This window comes from Balaenoptera physalus, assembly GCF_965194825.1.
Source record: "Balaenoptera physalus genome assembly, chromosome: 11".
NCBI lineage: Eukaryota > Metazoa > Chordata > Mammalia > Artiodactyla > Balaenopteridae > Balaenoptera > Balaenoptera physalus.
This window is the reverse complement of record NC_138896.1, coordinates 21,163,003-21,180,992: the sequence shown is the minus strand read 5'-3', so window position 1 is coordinate 21,180,992 and position 17,990 is coordinate 21,163,003. Positions and strand designations below refer to the sequence as shown.

Genomic DNA, 17,990 nt, shown 5'->3' with positions numbered 1-17,990 from the left:
GCGGAACGTGAAGTTGGGTGAGACGATCCAATGAGGGAGCCGGCGTGGAGCGGCGTGGCGGGACGGCCCTTTGACAGACCCTGCGTGTGGGGGGCGTGGCTACGGGCGGGAGCCGACAGAGGCCGGGCGTGGAACGCCACGTTATTCTTTCCACCCTTACGTGGCTGTACCGGAAGGAGGTGCGAATTTTCAGGACTTGACACTTCCAGTTTAAACCTCAAGGTGATTTTTCAGTTTTGTGCGGCTATTTGGTAGTATCATTTCAGGGACATCCCAAGTCGTAATTTAAAGCACAGTTCTCCAGGTGTGATCCCTGACCAGCAGCATCAGCACCACCTTGATAATTTAGAAATGCAAATTACTGGATCCTACTCCAGGTCTAGTGAATCAGAAACTGTGAGGTGGGGCCCAGCAATCTGTTTTTAAAAATCCCTCAAGGGAATTCCCTGGCAGTCCAGTGTTTAGAGCTTCGCGCTTTCACTGCCGAGGGCGCGGGTTCAGTCCCTGATTGGGGAACTAAGACACCGCAAGCCGCGAGGCGCGGCCAAAAAATAAGAAAAAAATCCTTCAGGTGAGAAGTAATGTGTTCCCCTTAATTCAGATGTTGAAGGTGACCTTTTAAATGTCAGCTTAGCTAAACTAAGTTTTTACCTTCGAGATCGTTAACAAAGCCAAAACAGTTCTTAGGTCTTACCCACTCAGAACTTAATGCCAGAAAATAAAATGAAATATAAATAGTCTGTCCAGAAAGGGGAGCGCTTAGGAGAAGAATTTGAATCAACAATGAAAGCGGAATTTCAATTATCCATAGAGTTTATTAAATATAGCATCTCATTTGCAAATGTTTTGCCATCCTTTCAGACTTCCCCCAGCAAAGGTAGTCCACGGTAAATAATGAGTTCCCAGTAATTACGCCTGTAACAGAAGTAAATTCTATTTTTATAATGTAAATAAAAATAAAATGAAAAAGATAAAACACCTTGTTTAGGCTCTTCCACTCAGGTAGTGATCTCCTTTTGATAAGTCAGTGTGCAGCAAATCAGAATGGGTAGGATTTTGGTGGGATATACACACTAATCTATCATCTCAGGCAGGTCAGACATCATACTTCATAACTTCTATGGCCAGATTCTCATTTTCAGTTACTGTTTGCATTCATTTCTTCTCTGCACTTATATCTCTCCCCTGATTGAAGAAATAAAAAAGGTTTATATGTTAGGTGCCATTTTGCCATCAACATTAATATCTGCTATACAAAGAAGAGGGTTCTGTTTACATACGCTTGTATAATGTGCTATGAGGAATCTCTGCTCCAGAGTTACCTACACTTTAGTCATTATTAGCATTAACAGGTAATGACTCAAACCATGCTCAGTCAAGAGATATTTCTCAATAATATAATCTTTGTTCCAAATCTCCCAACTACCCTTACTGGGATGGAATTCAAATAATTTAAAAGCTTATATTCTCTCCCTTTAGTTTTTGACCTGAAGAGTCACTCTGATTTTCATTTTAATTCAGAGATTAAGGAAAATATAACAATTGCTAACAACTGCTAAGTGCTTACGAAATGACTATAACTGTTTTAAGAGCTTTACACAAATTATCTCAATCCTTAAAATAACTCTAAGAAGTAATGCATTATTATTATTCTCCTTGTATAGATGAAGAAAGTGAGACCCAGAAAGGCTGAGTCACTCATTCAACTGAACCATTTCAACAACCAGATCTGGCCTCTATTCCTGTTGTTGTAGACGTATGTGTATTTTAATTAATTAATTAATTATTTCGTGCTGCAAATGGTTACTGAGAGCCTACTCTGTGTCTGAAACAGTCAAGGCATTAGGGAGTCAGTAGCAAAAAAGACTAACCCTGCTCCAATGAGCTTACAGTCTTGAGAATGGGGAGCGGAAACAAATAATAAACAAATTTATGTCAATAAGTACTAAGTATAACAAAGAAGAATGAATGGAGGAAAGTAAAAAATGGGATAGGGAGGTACCATTTTACATCTGCTGGTCAGAAAAGTCTCCCAGATATGATACCATTTTGATTAATCCACTCAACCTAAAACCCAAGAAATGTGAAGAATATTTCAGTTATGTAACAGGTATTATACCCAGCTGAAATACCAAATACATGACTAAGTCTGTCCACCCACTGCCTCTCTCCTATCACAGTCTTTTATAGGCTTCTCTTTGGTCACTAGGCCCTTTCTCTCCTTTTTGTAGTAGTTTGCTTCTTCCATTCTTTTTCTGAGTCCTCATTTTCTCTCACCTTTCTTCTTTTCCCCATGCTCCTCCTCCTTCTTTCCTAAAAAAATAGCCATAATTTGGCTGTGATATTTCTGTTGTTTTGTATTTACGAAATACAGCTTAACATTCACTGTTAAAACTTTTAAACAAAATTCTAAAGCATAACTCCTTTAGTTTTCTACAATTACTTTTCCCTGTGCATGATGGCAAATTTCATGGTTTATGAAAGGAAGAGCCACTCAAATACTGCTTTTCATGTAAAGAAAAGGAGCCTTTTCTTCTATTTAGCACTAAATGCTCATGCCACCAACATGAAACTTTCCCCAAACTTTTCCCAAAGTTGAACTCTACCTCTCCTGAGTCTTCTTTTCCTGCAGCTAGGGTTTGGAGCGAAGTTGGGAGTATGAATCGAGACTACTGCTGAAGTTGTTCATCTGAATAAAGTACAAAAATTAGTCTTCCAAAAGAAACCTCCTTATAATTTCTGGGTTCACAGTTGATCTAAGTATGCAAAAATATGTGACAGAACAATCATAAAAAGCAAATAGTTGTAGAACTCAAGTTACAGTCGATAGATATCTAATTCAAAATTGTAAAAATATAGTTTTTCTTATGACTTTGTTCAGAATTAACCTTATCCAAGGAGGTATGGCCTTTGCCCTTTGCTGAAATGTGATCTGTAGGCCCTTGGAATGTCCTGCATGATAAGAATTATCTTTGTTTACCAGGAGGCATTGAGCTACACTGGATAGTGTAATAGGATCATTTATGTTGGGTGCTTTGGGCCATGCCATATCTGTACTCGATCCAGAGGAACTGGATACTAAAGATCCAGTCTGGACACCAAGGCTTGGGTGAGTTTCCCTAGTTGGCAATACATATTGTGTTGTCACACATTGTTGCAGGAAGGTGTTGTTAACACTCCATGACTCCACTGGGAAAGGGTTACCGGAAGCTCTGAGTTTGGAACCCTCCTAGATTATGCTCCATGTGTCTCTTCCCTTTGCTGATTTTGCTTTGTGTTCTTTTGCTATGATAAACCCTAACCTTGAGTATAATAGCTTTTAGTGAGTTCTGTGAGTCCCTCTAATAAATTATCTAATCTGAGGGTAGTTTTGGAGAGACCTCTGAACCCTGAAGTTGGTGTCAGATGTGTGAGTGCAGCCTTATGGACTGTTCTTAGCTTTGCACTATGTCAAAATGGTATTATTATTATTTTTATATGCAGTTTTTATGTTTTTAATATTTATTTATTTGGTTACACCAGGTCTTTGTTGTGGCAGGTGGGCTCCTTAGTTGTGACTTGTTGGCTCCTTAGTTGCAGCACACAGGCTCCTTAGTTGCGGCATGCATGTGGGACCTAGTTCCCTGACCAGGGATCGAACCCAGTCCCCCTGCACTGGGAGCGTGGAGTCTTATCCACTGCGCCAGCAGGGAAGTCCCACAATGGTATTAATATTACTATATTTTTTTATCACTCAAAAATTAGGATGATTTTTTTTGCCTTAATTTAATGAATTTGGTAGTTCCCACATGAGCCTAAGTCTATTCACCTAACTGCAGATTTCCAAAGAGTGATAAACACTTGTTTGGGCCTTAATGAAAGATAAAGGGAAATGAAAGCAGTTAACTGTAAGCTTCCTTGACGATCTTACAAAACTGAGGGCTCCTGGAAGTCAAGGACAACCTTATTTCTCTTTGTATCTCCAGTGCCCATGCCAGTGACTAGCCCAGACACATTCAATGACTATCTCTTAAATAAATTGATTTATAAATAAATATGCTAACTACTGCCATGGTACAATTTGCTAGGACATTTTGACACACATCAAGAATCTCCTTATAAACCTTCATAACTGAATTCTTCAGTTTAGTTTCTTCTTTTACAGAGTTTCTGCAAACTCTTAATCTGTTACCTTACACTTTAAACATTGTATTTTTTTACTCATCATCAATCTTCACTCCTATATTTTAAATAAATTTTTATGTTACCTTTAATTTCTTGTCAATTTTAAATTTCATTACTATTTTCTATATTATTATTTTCTCCTATTTTCTTTTTTATTTTAATTTATTTATTTTTGGCTGTGTTGGGTCTTCCTTGCCGTGCGGGGGCTTCTCATTCCGGTGGCTTCTCCCGTTGCGGAGCACCAGCTCTAAGCGCGCGGGCTTCAGCAGTTGTGGCTCGCGAGCTGTAGAGCGCAGGCTCAGCAGTTGTGGCGCATGGGCCTAGTTGCTCCGTGGCATGTGGGATCTTCCCGGACCAGGGCTCGAACCCGTGTGCCCTGCACCGGCAGGCGGACTCCCAACCATTGCGCCACCAGGGAAGCCCTATTTTCTCCTATTTTCATATGCCACAGTATTTTCTGAAATTTTAATTTTTTACTATATTTATTTTCTTCTTTGTTTTCTTTTTCAAAAAGACCAAACGTATTAGTTTGTTGGACATTCCAAAACAATCGTGCACCAGAGATTTGCTTTCCTGATTGCAGTTTAGGATTTCTCAGATGAATTAATTCAATTCATTCAATATTTTAAAAAGTACCTGCTATGTGCTGAGAGAATGTTTTATTTAACTGCAGAGGCCGCTATTTTGTCCTTTACAATCGCAGAGAAAAGTCCATCAGGACATCATGTGGGAGTTTTATTGACTTTGTCTCTGTGGATAGTGGTCTATTATAGTCTAGGTTGCTGGAATTCCTAAAAATCTACTAAGTATAAAGGTATTAAGTTCAGGTGATTTTACAACTTATTTCTATCTAATCTTTAAAGCAAAAATACTTTTTACATTCAAGTATTTAAAGCATAAAAAGAATGATGTGGTGGTTTTAAAATATGTCCACAAATTTTTAAAATATCCTTACCTCAAAAGTGGATTCTAATTCCCCTTCTGAATATATGCTAGGTTTAAGTGACTTGCTTCTAATGAATAGAAAGTGGCAGAAGCATCAGTGTGTGATGTTCGAAACTAGGTCGCAGAAGGCATTCCTGACACTCTCTCTTTCTCTCTATAATTTCTCTTTCTGTGGGATAACAGCTACCGTGTTTTGAAGACAGTCATTTAGCCCTCCAGAGAGGTCCATGTGGCAAGGAGCGGAGTTCCTCCTGCCACCAGCCACCAGGAACTTGTCTGGCATCCAAGATGGCATTCAAGCCATCTTGGAAGGGAATCCTCCAGCTACAGTCTGGAGCCTATGCTCCAGATGACTGCAGCCTATGCTTACATCTTGACTTCAACCTCCTGAGAGACCCTGAGTCATAACCACCCAGCTAAGTCACTTCTGGATTCCTGATCACAGAAACTGAATGAGATAATAAATGTTCATTGATTTAAGCTGCTCAGTTTGGGGATAATTTATTATACAGCAGTAAGTAATAAAGGAGAGCCCTACAGTGAAGTTTATGAAGCTACCATAACCTTAAGGACAAAATCTGATGAAGGTAAACCCAAAAGAGAAAATCATAGAATGATTTTATGTATGAATAGTAGAGATTTTTTAAATCCATGTAAAATATTAAAATTTATCCAGCCATTATTTAAGATAATAATACAACATGACCAAATAAGATTTGTCCTAGGACTGGAAGCATGGATTAACATTAGAAAATCTACATGTACTTTATTGCAAAAGGTTAAAGGAGAAAAAGGACATTATTTCATCAGATGACAAAACTTCATAAATCATTCCTAATAAAAACTCTTAAAAAAGAATTAAAAGGAAACTACATCAATACAATAAAGACTACTCTCTCTCACACACACAGGTATTATTATAAATAATGAACTACCAAAGCTATTTCCATGAAAAGGAGGAAAAAGATGGTGACATCTAATAGCATGTCTAATATGAAACAGTTTGTGATTTTAGTTAACACAATAACAAGATACAAGAGATTAAGAGAAATTGTTATTGGAAAGAACATCAAAGATTTTTTATTTGCTAATGATAGTATTATATGCAATGAAAATCAAGATACTCCATTAAATATGGATTAGCATTAACAGAATTTTTAGCTAGATACAAAATGCATGTAAATAATCAATCACTCAAGTCCCCTCCCCCCAAGAATTTCAAACAGTGCTTTGGTCTGATGCCATGTGTCCACACGGATTAGAAGGCACAACCCTATGAAAATCAGCATTATATTTGTTGTAAGAATGTATATGGCTTAGTTTAGTGTCACACAGTAACCCTTTCTGTTGTATCATTTTTCACTACATTTATTTTTCATTGTATGAGTAATCCATCAATTCTAAAAAACTGTCAGCCATGATCATTTAAATCTCACATCTGCATCATTCTCTGCGTGTCCTGCTACTATGATTAGATGCATGCCAGACAATTTTACTACTAATTCCAGATCTCTTAAACTCACTTTGACATTCCTCTCTTTTCATTTTGGATAATTCCTTGTGATCTGGTTATATAATTCATGAAAATTCTTCAGCTGGGTCCAGTTGGCTATTAAAATCATCCAGGGCTTCCCTGTTGGTGCAGTGGTTGAGAGTCTGCCTGCCAATTCAGGGGACACGGGTTCGAGCCCTGGTCTGGGAGGATCCCGCATGCCGCGGAGCAACTGGGCCCGTAAGCCACAATTGCTGAGCCTGCGCGTCTGGAGCCTGTGCTCCGCAACAAGGGAGGCCGCGATAGTGAGAGGCCCGCGCACCGCGATGAAAAGTGGCCCCCGCTTGCCACAACTAGAGAAAGCCCTCACAGAAACGAAGACCCAACACAGCCATAAATAAATAAATTAAAAAAAAAAAAAATCCAGTAAGCTTTTAATTTCAGTTCTGTTATAATTTTATATGTACATATATAATTTGTTATATATATAATTTTATATGTATTATATAAATTTATGTTTGTATTATATATATTATATATAATTATATATATAATTTATTATAGAATAGTAACATTTGTTTCTATAGAAAACAAATAGAAATTCTGGAAATAAATGTATATATATTTCTAGAAATTCTATTTGTTTTTTTCAAATCTATGTGATAATTCTTTGTATTCTCTTAATCCCGCACATATTTTTTTTTTTTTAAGATATTAAAGTTAGTCACTTGAAGTCTGTATCTGTTAATTTGTGCTTTTGTTTTCATTGTCTATTGCTCTTGGTCATGGTGCCTTGTTTCATGGTGTGTTTGGTTAATTTTGGTTGTGAAGCTGCTAATTCATTTTCTTGGATATTTATCTGTGAAGATTTATTGAGGCCTAAAATGAAGCTTATTCTTCCAGAGAGGATTTGTATTTGCTTTTACCAGATGCTCAGGGGCACCAAACCAGTTTGGGATATCCCTAAATTAAATTCTCAGCCTGGGTGTCTTGAATCCTTGTGGTACTAAAGCTGAAACAAGTAAGTATGAAGTCTGGCTTGTAGTTCAAATTCTCAGCAGTGGAATCTACTCAGCACCAAGGTTCAGGGCAGACTCTTTGCCATCATCTATGGTGTGTTTGTGTGTTTATTTCTAGTTCATTTTGCTCTGGTGTCTCACCTTCACTGGGAAAGTGTTCTTATCATGCTCTCCACCATGGCCAGGCATCACATAACATCCTAAAAAACGAAGCGCAGGTTTGGGTGAAGTCAGCTGTGGTGCTTGGGGTTTCACGTGGGCCAAGCCCCTGGGACCGAGAGTTCCTTACTTTTGTGGTGGCTCTTCGTTACTTTTATAAATTAAAAAAAATATTATTCTGGATTTTAATTGTTCATCCAAGTACCCAAGCTTGCCATATTATGTAAAATCTATCCCCATAATCCATGAATCCCTCTTTCTTTGGGAGATCGTGAGAACCCTAGAGTTTCTAAATTCATTCCTCCCTCAGTCAACAATACCCTCCATCTAAATTTTCCATCTCAACCAGCACTTCATTCCCAGCCCAGCCTCATCTACCTGGCAATTTTCTTGGTGATCTCTGACCATTGATTCCTTTCCTCCCGGCCACTCCGAAACTCTTTTCAGAGATTTATCTTCCCGACAAAATCCATTCCGCAGCAGTGAAAACCCTTACCCCTATCCTACCTAGTGCAGCAAAAGCCACATCCTGCCAGAAAGGGTTTTCCTTCTCATTCTACTTCCTCTCCATCCTTGACGCTCGGGGACATCCGGGAAAGCGGAGAGGGTGCTGAAAATGGGGCCTCAGACCTTAATCAGGCGCCTTAACTGATTGAGTACTGTGCTTCCCTCTTGTGACCCAGAGGACTTTAAAGCTGAATGCTGCCCCCAAAGGACTATATATTAAATGTGACTTTCTGGGAAAGAAGATATAGTAGCTGACAGGGTTTGAAGGCTTCCCTTTCCCTTTCCTCGGTGCCTTTAGGATAGTGTAGGCTCCTCCTCTCCCTCCCCCACCCGCTGCTCAGAGCCTCAAGCAGAAACTGCACCAATTACAAAGCAAGAAAACCAGAAAAACCTGTGTAACATTTCAGTGAAAACTCCCATTTTCTTCAGCATTTTTCCAGAAATACATGTCTATATGGTTTTTTTTAAAAAAGGGAAAGAGAAATGGAAAAGCTCCGAGCAGAATGGAAGTTATCAGAGCAAGCTCTTTCGTGCTCTGGGTAAGGGGTCATCGCCAAATTCTGGATCAACCTCAGGATCAACTTGGAGACCTACGCACGAAGAGGAAAGCTGTACACTTGAAATGGCATTTTCAGTGCAAATTGACATCTGGTTATGTGGCATCATGGTTCTATAGAAATGTACTTGCCCATAGTGAGCGCGCAATTAACGGCACATATTGTTATTTTCTAAGTTTCTCATAAGTATTTTCAACGCGACTGTATTAGAATATTAAAGAACAGTAGCGAAGCTTTAAATTTGGCAGGAGGCATCCGAAAATAGCCTTTGGAATGAAAGGATTACAACTCATCTGCTGAAAGCATGCGTGGCTCTTAAAAGAGCCTTTGGGGTTAGGTGTAAAGACGCTTACTTGGCAAGTTTACTTGGAGCTGGTGTACTTGGTGACAGCCTTGGTGCCCTCAGACACGGCGTGCTTGGCCAGCTCCCCGGGCAGCAGCAGGCGCACGGCCGTCTGGATCTCTCTGGACGTGATGGTCGAGCGCTTGTTATAATGCGCCAAGCGCGACGCCTCGCCCGCGATGCGCTCGAAGATGTCGTTGACGAACGAGTTCATGATGCCCATGGCCTTGGACGAGATACCGGTATCTGGGTGGACCTGCTTCAGCACCTTGTACACGTACACGGAGTAACTCTCCTTGCGACTGCGCTTGCGCTTCTTGCCATCCTTCTTCTGCGCCTTGGTTACCGCCTTCTTGGAGCCCTTCTTCGGGGCCGGAGCGGACTTGGTGGGTTCAGGCATTGTAGCGTTAAAAATTCGAACACTAACGCTAACACACACCTGGGAAAAGAATCGCCCCCGCTGAGGCCACATTTACTTATAGATGCGGTATTCAAATTAGGTTAGTAAGATTTCGCTCATGATTGGATTAATTTTATTGTGGCGTCACAAACAGGAATGTAAATGATACTAGCAGGTCTACCTTTTCATTGGCTGTTTAGTTAGTGTGCTTTGACCCAATCAGAGGGGCCTAGACTAGACTACCCATAGCTAGTACAAATAGCCTTTTGAAGCACCTGCACGGTATATTTCACAGCAAGTAGATGAAAGGAAGTGACAACACGCTGGCTTTAAGTTTGTAACTGAAAGCAACTTCTCTTTTCCTCTGGATAACTTCGTGCATTGGTCCGGGCCCCGCAACTAGTCGCCGTGTTAACAATGTCCAGCTGGGGCTGGTGGACAAGCTCGATAAACGCATTACCCTGCGCCCTGGGCAGCTAACCAATAAGCAACCACCACCTGCACATAAGGTGCTGGGCTGGGTCATTCTCTTAAAAGTTCACAATCCTTAACCTCTTCGCTTTCCATCAGAAGTCCTGATGATTTTCGTTATTAAAAAACCATGATGCTTAAAATATCTGGGAGCATTTTTCCCGCAAACATGCCAATTTTGCCTGTCGGCATGTCCTTGTTAACCAAAGAAAATGCAAGTGGCTCATTAAATGATAAACCATCTTTCATGCAATGGAGTAAACATTTAAATTTCACTTTAGTGGTCTCCAGACACCTACAGAACGTAGTGCCTGGTATACTGGGGGGAGAGTTCCTGCCCCTAAGTTTGTGCTCTCCCTTACCGCGCCCTTTGGGGCGAAGTGGGGGCCAACTTCCAACCAGCGATCTCCAATCCCTCCGCACCCTGGAGCCTAAAACAAGATGCTTACGCTCAGGCCTGTTCCCTGGTCAGTCTAATCACGCTATTACCAGTTTCCTAAAGGGACTGTCACGTTGTACTACAGCCGCTGCCATCAAGACCCACCCTGGGGAGGACTGCCCCTCACTTGCGGCCTTTTTCTCCCAGCCACGCCCCCTTAATAATGTGCCAACAGCTCTTTTCCTGATATCTTTGGGTGGCTCTGAAAAGAGCCTTTGGGTTGTGTCGAGCTTCTAAGCCTTAGGCCAAAGGAACTTCCTATTTCTTCTTGGCTGCTGCCTTCTTTGGCTTGGCTGCCTTAGGTTTGGCGGGCTTAGGTTTAGCCGCCTTGGGTTTCACCGCCTTAGCTTTCGCTGGGCTCTTAGGCGCCTTCTTCGGCTTGGCTGCTTTCGCTTTTTTCGGACTCTTTGCTTTTTTGGCTCCTGCAGCGGCGACAGGTTTCTTCGCCTTCTTTGGGGTCTTCTTGGCGCTCTTCTTGGGGGTGGCTGCCCCCGTCGCCTTCTTGGGCTTCTTAGCTCCTCCTGCGGGCTTCTTGGGCTTGGCCGCGCCCGCCTTCTTAGCTTTGGGCTTAGCCTCCCCAGTGGCCGCCCTCTTGTTGAGCTTGAAAGAACCCGAGGCGCCGGTGCCCTTGGTCTGTACCAAAGTACCCTTGCTCACCAGACTCTTGAGACCCAGCTTGATGCGACTGTTATTCTTCTCCACATCGTACCCCGCGGCCGCCAGCGCCTTTTTGAGCGCAGCCAGAGACACGCCGCTGCGCTCCTTGGAGGCGGCGACAGCCTTGGTGATGAGCTCGGACACCGGGGGCCCGGACGCCTTGCGCTTTGCGGCACCTGCAGCCTTACGGGCCTTCTTTTTCACCGGCGTCTTCTCGGCAGGGGCCGGTGCAGCAGGCGCGGCGGGCGCAGTCTCGGACATGTTGAAGGCGGGTGTTGGGAAAGCAATTCGAGCCGGAAGCAGAGGCACTGGCCGGGACTCGGGCCGCGCCGCTGCGCCCGCCCGTTTATATAGGGCGGAGCTGCACCGTGATTGGTGCGCTGTCCAGCCCGCCTCGCTGGCAGCCTCAGAGTGTCCTCTCGGATCCCGAGTTGTGTTTGTTACACCTCAAAAAATGCCAAAAATATCAAAATTCTCTGCACTGAATTGCCCGATTTTTCCCAGAAAATGATCCCCGAAGTCTCAGGCTTCACTCAGGTCTCAAATTATGAGGAAAGCACAAAACCTTATGCCAAAACCCAGCAATATTTCCCGCCGTGCTTGTCAAATTTCAACTCAGAGAAACAAAACTTTCTATTTTCTTCGTAAATTATAAACCGATCTTTAACTGTGGAGTTTTCTAACCTCTCAATTATGATTCTCCAAGTGGTTAGGTTCTTATAGGTCCAAAAAGCATGTAACTGGCATTAGGATTTTTATTACAAATCTGCACTTAAGTGAGGGAAGTAACACAGGCTCCTCTGAGAGTCCTGCCTATTGAGCCGAGGGCATTTGAGTTCATCAAACTGGTTTAGTTTAATGCTAAATAAATTATTGCCCATATGAGGTTAAATGTTGGACCCCTGGGACATCAGCGTATGCAGCCATGGTTTTATTTCTGTCTGCTGCGTCTGGGTTTTTAAACAATTCCTTAGGATATTTCTTTTCCTGTCTGCTCCCAGGGGTTGGGGGAGGGGCGGTTGCTTCTCCTCCTCTGGACAACTGCTCCATGAGTTTAGATACCTTGAATTCAGGATATTTGGGAAGGAAAGGGAATCCAAAACACAGGATACACAGATGGAAAAGGATTAATTTTCAAATAACACGCAGATGTTTTCTGTGAAGTCACTGGAAGCGGAGGTGCACTTGGAAGAATTTGTTTGCAGTCTTGCTGAGTTCTTTTGGCAAATGCTTCAGGATCAAATAGAAATATACTCTATAGAATTGGAATTCAAGCGTTGATCATAAGGGGAACTAAATGGAAACTGTAGATTATAACATATCTATTCCCTTTACTGGAGAAACCCAGACCCTGTTATCACTGAATAACTGATGAATGACTAGTCCACACAGCAAATATGGCTTCACTCATGAAGATTATGGCCCTATGCTTCCCGGAGCTCCATCAAAAAGAAAACAAGTTCCGTGTAGGATCGAATGAGAAGTTCAGATTTCCAGCTCGGAAGCAGAGCTTTGAGGGACCATCCACGTTAAGTTTTTGTCCTCTGAAGACATCCTTTGCAAGGTCTTTGAAAAAGTGGTTTTATTTAGGTAGTACATATTGGCAATCACCAAAGTGTACACGTTGGCAATGAAAACCCAACTAAAGGAATTATTCCTGGAAAATGATCTGGATGGAATTGTCTTTAAAAACTGCAAGCCATGTACTTGAAATTTTGGCCAGCGCTATAAGGTGATAGGATACAATTCTGTGGGTGTAGCTGGTTGTAACATGGCATTTGACATCACATTAATTTTTAGTTCCATTGCCCCTAATTTTCTCCACACACAACAGACTCTACTACTGAAATAAAAGAATACAGATCTTTGATTCAACATTAATGAAATGTCTCAAAAGAGTCTTGTTTAAGTTAATGCTGAATCTGGTATAAAAGACATATAAATTATCAATATTTTTTAAACCCTTAATGTGTAAACATTTTCAATGTAATTTGTGCATGCTAGTGAAAAATAAATATGCGCTTTGTTATATATTAAAATAAAAAGGGAGGGGATTAGGGTCCAAAACAGACCAATTGATGGTTACTACAGAAATTGATTTTATGGGCACTTTAATCCCAGAGCAGTGGGGTTATGCTCATTTGCAATGACAAGCAAAACCACTCCCCTACATAGTTGAAATTTGCAGAGCACACTGGAATTTTCTCTCAAATGCCTCACTTTTTTCTATGTATCCCTAACGACTTCTGATTTGGGGGTACTTAAATTCTTCAAATTCTGTGATCTTTTAACTCATCTATGCTCATCTCCTATGGTGCAGTGCGTTTTCTATAAATAAAACTATTTGACAGACTTAAAGAAGATGTAGAGGATCTGCCACTGTTACATCAAGCATTTATTTGAAATAGAAGTAACACCAAAGACTCTATTTTCCTATTGATCTGTCAGTTATATCAGAACTACCTAGGGTGTTTGTATGTGTGTGTGTGTATATGTGTGTGTTGTACCTGTGCTTTAAATATAGATTCCAAAGTCTTGCCCCAGATAATTCTGAATTCTCCCAAGAAGACTGCTGGTAAGAGGTGCATCCAGGATTCCAGCTCACATCTGTTTGACTTCAAAGCATTTGCTCAGTGTTTTTCAGGCTGCAGGTCTGAACAATCATTAAAGGTTGCAAAATCAATTTTGTAGCACAAGGCCAAAATGTTTCCTTTTTAATGAACTAGAATGGAATACAAAGTATCAGAGCCCAAAGCATGTAGTTTCAGTTATCTGCGTAGCTTTTTGATTGTGTGCTGGGTGCCACCGTGTAAAATGTATTTCTTACAGTACAATCTCATATGGCCAGAGTGGGAGTCTTCCTCATGCAATTTCTTGAACTTTTATAGCCATGAAATATTCTCAAGTGTATTAATCGCTAATGATCTACAAAAAGTAATTTCCTATTATTGGCGTTTTTAAGCCTCTAAGAAACCCCGAGTCATAAAAAATGGGAAGCACTCTGCAAACATTTCCATTTTTTTTCCCCCCTGGGGGACAGAGGACCCCAGGCCCTGAATTTTTTTCTTTTTTAATTAATTAATTAATTAATTAATTATTTTGGCTGTGTTGGGTCCTCGTTTCTGTGCGAGGGGTTTCTCTAGTTGCGGCAAGCGGGGGCCACTCTTCATCGCGGTGCGCGGGCCTCTCACTATCGCGGCCTCTCTTGTTGCGGAACCTGTGCTCCAGACGCGCAGGCTCAGTAGTTGTGGCTCACGGGCCCAGTTGCTCCGCAGCATGTGGGATCTTCCCAGAACAGGGCTCGAACCCTTGTCCCCTGCATTAGCAGGCAGATTCTCAACCACTGTGCCACCAAGGAAGCCTAAACATTTCCATTTTGAACACGATAGCAACTGTGCTAAGAGTAATGACGAGATTTGTGGAAAAACTAAAAGGAAAGGGAGGCTTATACTTGATTCCTTTTACTCCAAAATTCTGGGCTCCAGAATCAAGCAGTTGGTTCTGGACTTTTCTATTTCAGTAGGTTACCATGATTGCATTACTCAAGACAGAGTTTGGGCAAGAGGTGCTTTTTTGCTAAACAAATTAGCCCTTCTCCAGCTTCCTCAGAGCAGGCGTGTTGTATGATGGCAGCAATGGTGACACTAAGAAGACCACTTGTAGATCTCTATCTGTTGGGACAGCCTCCCCTTTGTAGACTCTTTTAAGAGGCACTCTATCTTGGCTTTTGGTATAGAGCATTTCTGGAAAACTTCTTAAAATGGGCTATATATTTTTTCAGAAATTGTTATTATTTTTATTTAATTCAACAAATAAAACTGGGGCATGGTGCATACTCAAGGTTATTCATTGCAGCATTCTTTGGAACTGTAAAATATTGGAGCAAACTTTAATATCCACATATAAAAGTGATTGAATAAACTAGGACACATATGTACAAGTGGGTAATATATAGCTACAAAAATGAATGAGGAAGATCTCTATGAGTTATTAAGGAATGAATTCCAGGATAGATGGTTAAGTGAAAAAGCCAAGTGCAGAAGAGTATCTATAGTATGGTACCCTCTGTAAGAGAAAGATGAAGATATAAGAAAATACATTTTTTTCCCATTTGTGCAAAAGATACACAGGAAGAATAAACCAAAATTGAAAGGGATTTGTTATCTATGGGGGTGGGGATTAGAAAGGAATGGAAAGAAGGGAGAAATGGGAACAGAGTCGCAGGGATGAGAAGGGAGTGACAGTTTTCTGAGTATGTCTTTTTGTATAACTCTGACCCTTAAAACTATAGTAATGCTTCATATACCAGCAAAATAGTCACACTATTAAAAGCAGTAGAGATGAGGAAACTCAGAATGGAATATAAGCACTAACAAATTAACCAAACTATATTAAATTACAGTTATTACATAATAACACTAAAGGGATTGGGGAAGATAAAAATTAACTTAAGTAACTGTAGAAAACAGTATCTTGATTGGATACTATAAGGCTAAAGACAAAAGCAACTACACATAAAGGTTGTAATCTAATAAAAGTGTTTTTCTCAGGGTTACGGGTTAACAATTCTGAAACTACTTATGTGTCTAGAGTTGAACAAAGAAGTAAACATAGTGTAGAAAATGAGATCCAGTGTTCTCACTAGTGCAAAAAGAAGTATTTGGCTAAAATGAAACTTGTGCTGGATTAGAATCAGAAGTATTAATATAAACTCATATTTTAAAATACATCTCCAGTTTAATAGATATAGACACCTAGAAGTGTGTGTATGTGATGGGGTTAACATACAGATATACTTCCTTGCTCTGTCAGTGGAGCAGACCTAAAAGCAGTGACACCCTAGTAGCAATTAGCACGCCTGGAAGACAATCTTTGTTTTTTAAGCATCATTCTCTAATCAAAGGAACCAGGACCACCTGGAGAAGTGATTGGCTCCAAGGCTGGCGTAGGGAAAATAAAGGGTGGGCCTGGAACATCTTGTGGTGCCAGAAAAGCAAGATGCTTAAAATAAAATGAAAATTTGTTGAAACACCATGCAAGCCACTCTCAAGGAGCTACTAATTGCTAAAGCTGGTACCATTTGAGCAACAAAATAAAAATTGATAATATTGGATGTTAACTCATAGATAAAATATATATCCATAAATAAATACATACATACATAAGGAAAATGGACAACTTTTCCTTGTTGCAGATGAAATCCACAGGTGGATACTAAAATCATTGAGTGAAATTTGAAGGACAATCAGGATTTGCATAGTTTCAAAGTATCTTCCCCAAGATATCTATCTACTACAAAGAGAAAGGTAATGAATTTACAGTGGAGAAACCCAGACACCACCTTAACTAAGCCCCACAAATAGTAAGACATATCAACATCATGAACTCCTTGCATTGAGAAGGATACTTCATCGTTTTTGTGATATTTCCTGGCAAAATGCATAAACTCATTCCAGGGATGAGAAAACATCAGACAAATTCAACTCAAGGAACATTTAAAAAAATAACTGATCAATACTCCAAAAATGTGAAGGCCATGAAAGGAAAGGACAGACTAAGGGATTGTTACAGACTGGAGGAGACTAAGGAAAAGCATTAAGTAAATTCAATGTGAGATCCTGAATAAGATCCTGGAAAAGAAAAAGGACTTGGTGGAAAAGTTTGTGAAATTTGAATAAAGTCTAAAGTTTAGTTAACACGGCGGTGGGGATGGGGTGGGTGGGTGGGGGTGGGATGAATTGGGAGATCGGGATTGACATGTTTACACTAATATGTATAAAATAGATAACAAATAAGAACCTGCTGTATAAAAAAATTAAATTAAATTTTAAAAAAGAATTAAAAAATAAATAAAATGAAGTTGAGTTAACAATATTGCACCAACATCCATTTCTCGTTCTCCATAACTGTACAATGGTTATGTAAGACATTAACATTAGGGGAATCCAGTTGAGGAATATAAGGAAACTTTTTTTTTTTTTTTTTTTAATTTTTATTTTTATTTATTTATTTATTTATTTATTTATGGCTGTGTTGGGTCTTCGTTTCTGTGTGAGGGCTTTCTCCAGTTGCGGCAAGCGGGGGCCACTCTTCATCGCGGTGCGCGGGCCTCTCACTATCGCGGCCTCTCTTGTTGCGGAGCACAGGCTCCAGACGCGCAGGCTCAGTAGTTGTGGCTCACGGGCCCAGTTGCTCCGTGGCATGTGGGATCTTCCCAGACCAGGGCTCGAACCCGTGTCCCCTGCATTGGCAGGCAGATTCTCAACCACTGTGCCACCAGGGAAGCCCTAAGGAAACTTTTTGTACTGTTTTTGCAACTTTCTTGTAAATCTAAAATTAGTTCAAAATAAAAAGTTTCCTTAAAAAAAAAGGTTTCTCTTCATATCTCACCATGTTATAACACTTTTCATAGAAGGGGGAAATATACCTAAATGTGACATAGATTTGCCAAAGTGGCGGAAATGTAGGTGATTTTTATTCTTGTGTCCAAACTTGAATCGTTTTTCAAAGTTTCTACCATAAGCACAATTACTTTATTATTAGCAAACAACATGTTTCTCTTTAAAATATGATGAAGCTTATATTAAAAATATATGGGTGCTGAGTTTCTCAGACATTCAGGTACTATCTGTCCCCTCTTTCTGCTCTTTATCTGGACTTTCACGGAAATTATATACTTGTTTTTTCATTTACAGATTCATCATTTATCCATAAACAATGCTTTAGTTTGGCCTGATTTTGTTATGTATACGTGCAAAATCACAGTGTATTTAATCTTTCATGTATTGCTTTTTTTCCCTGAACAAGATCCATCCCTCTGTATTATACTGGTGCAGA

General features: G+C 40.5%; 1 protein-coding gene, 1 long non-coding RNA gene and 1 pseudogene across 4 annotated transcripts; 1 reads left to right on the top strand and 2 right to left on the bottom strand.

The window, feature by feature from the left end:
• The first annotated feature begins 87 nt into the window (after window positions 1-87).
• Window positions 88-5,589, top strand: LOC309637875. The gene is made up of 3 exons (XR_014250840.1): window positions 88-222; window positions 1,665-1,756; window positions 5,293-5,589. It is a non-coding gene; the product is annotated as an uncharacterized lncRNA (long non-coding RNA).
• LOC309637844 (histone H2B type 1-M pseudogene) lies at window positions 796-9,658 on the bottom strand (annotated as a pseudogene). 2 transcript variants are annotated; one of them, XR_014268536.1, is made up of 3 exons: window positions 9,197-9,658; window positions 2,278-2,313; window positions 796-1,185 (listed from the first exon to the last, which is right to left on the bottom strand). The product of XR_014268536.1 is annotated as a histone H2B type 1-M pseudogene (transcript). The 2 variants fall into 2 exon arrangements; XR_014268537.1 differs by lacking the exon at window positions 2,278-2,313.
• Window positions 796-16,848, bottom strand: H1-4 (H1.4 linker histone, cluster member). Its single transcript, XM_082413062.1, has 2 exons — window positions 9,197-16,848; window positions 796-1,185 (listed from the first exon to the last, which is right to left on the bottom strand). Exon 1 carries the CDS (start codon window positions 11,412-11,414, stop codon window positions 10,755-10,757), a length of 660 nt encoding a protein of 219 aa, XP_082269188.1. The 5' UTR covers window positions 11,415-16,848; the 3' UTR covers window positions 796-1,185; window positions 9,197-10,754.
• Between the last annotated feature and the right edge of the window lie 1,142 nt (window positions 16,849-17,990).

Bases quoted from the DNA above. Each gene is read 5' to 3' on its own strand.
- H1-4 (XM_082413062.1), bottom strand. From the start codon at position 11,414: ATGTCCGAGACTGCGCCCGCCGCGCCTGCTGCACCGGCCCCTGCCGAG.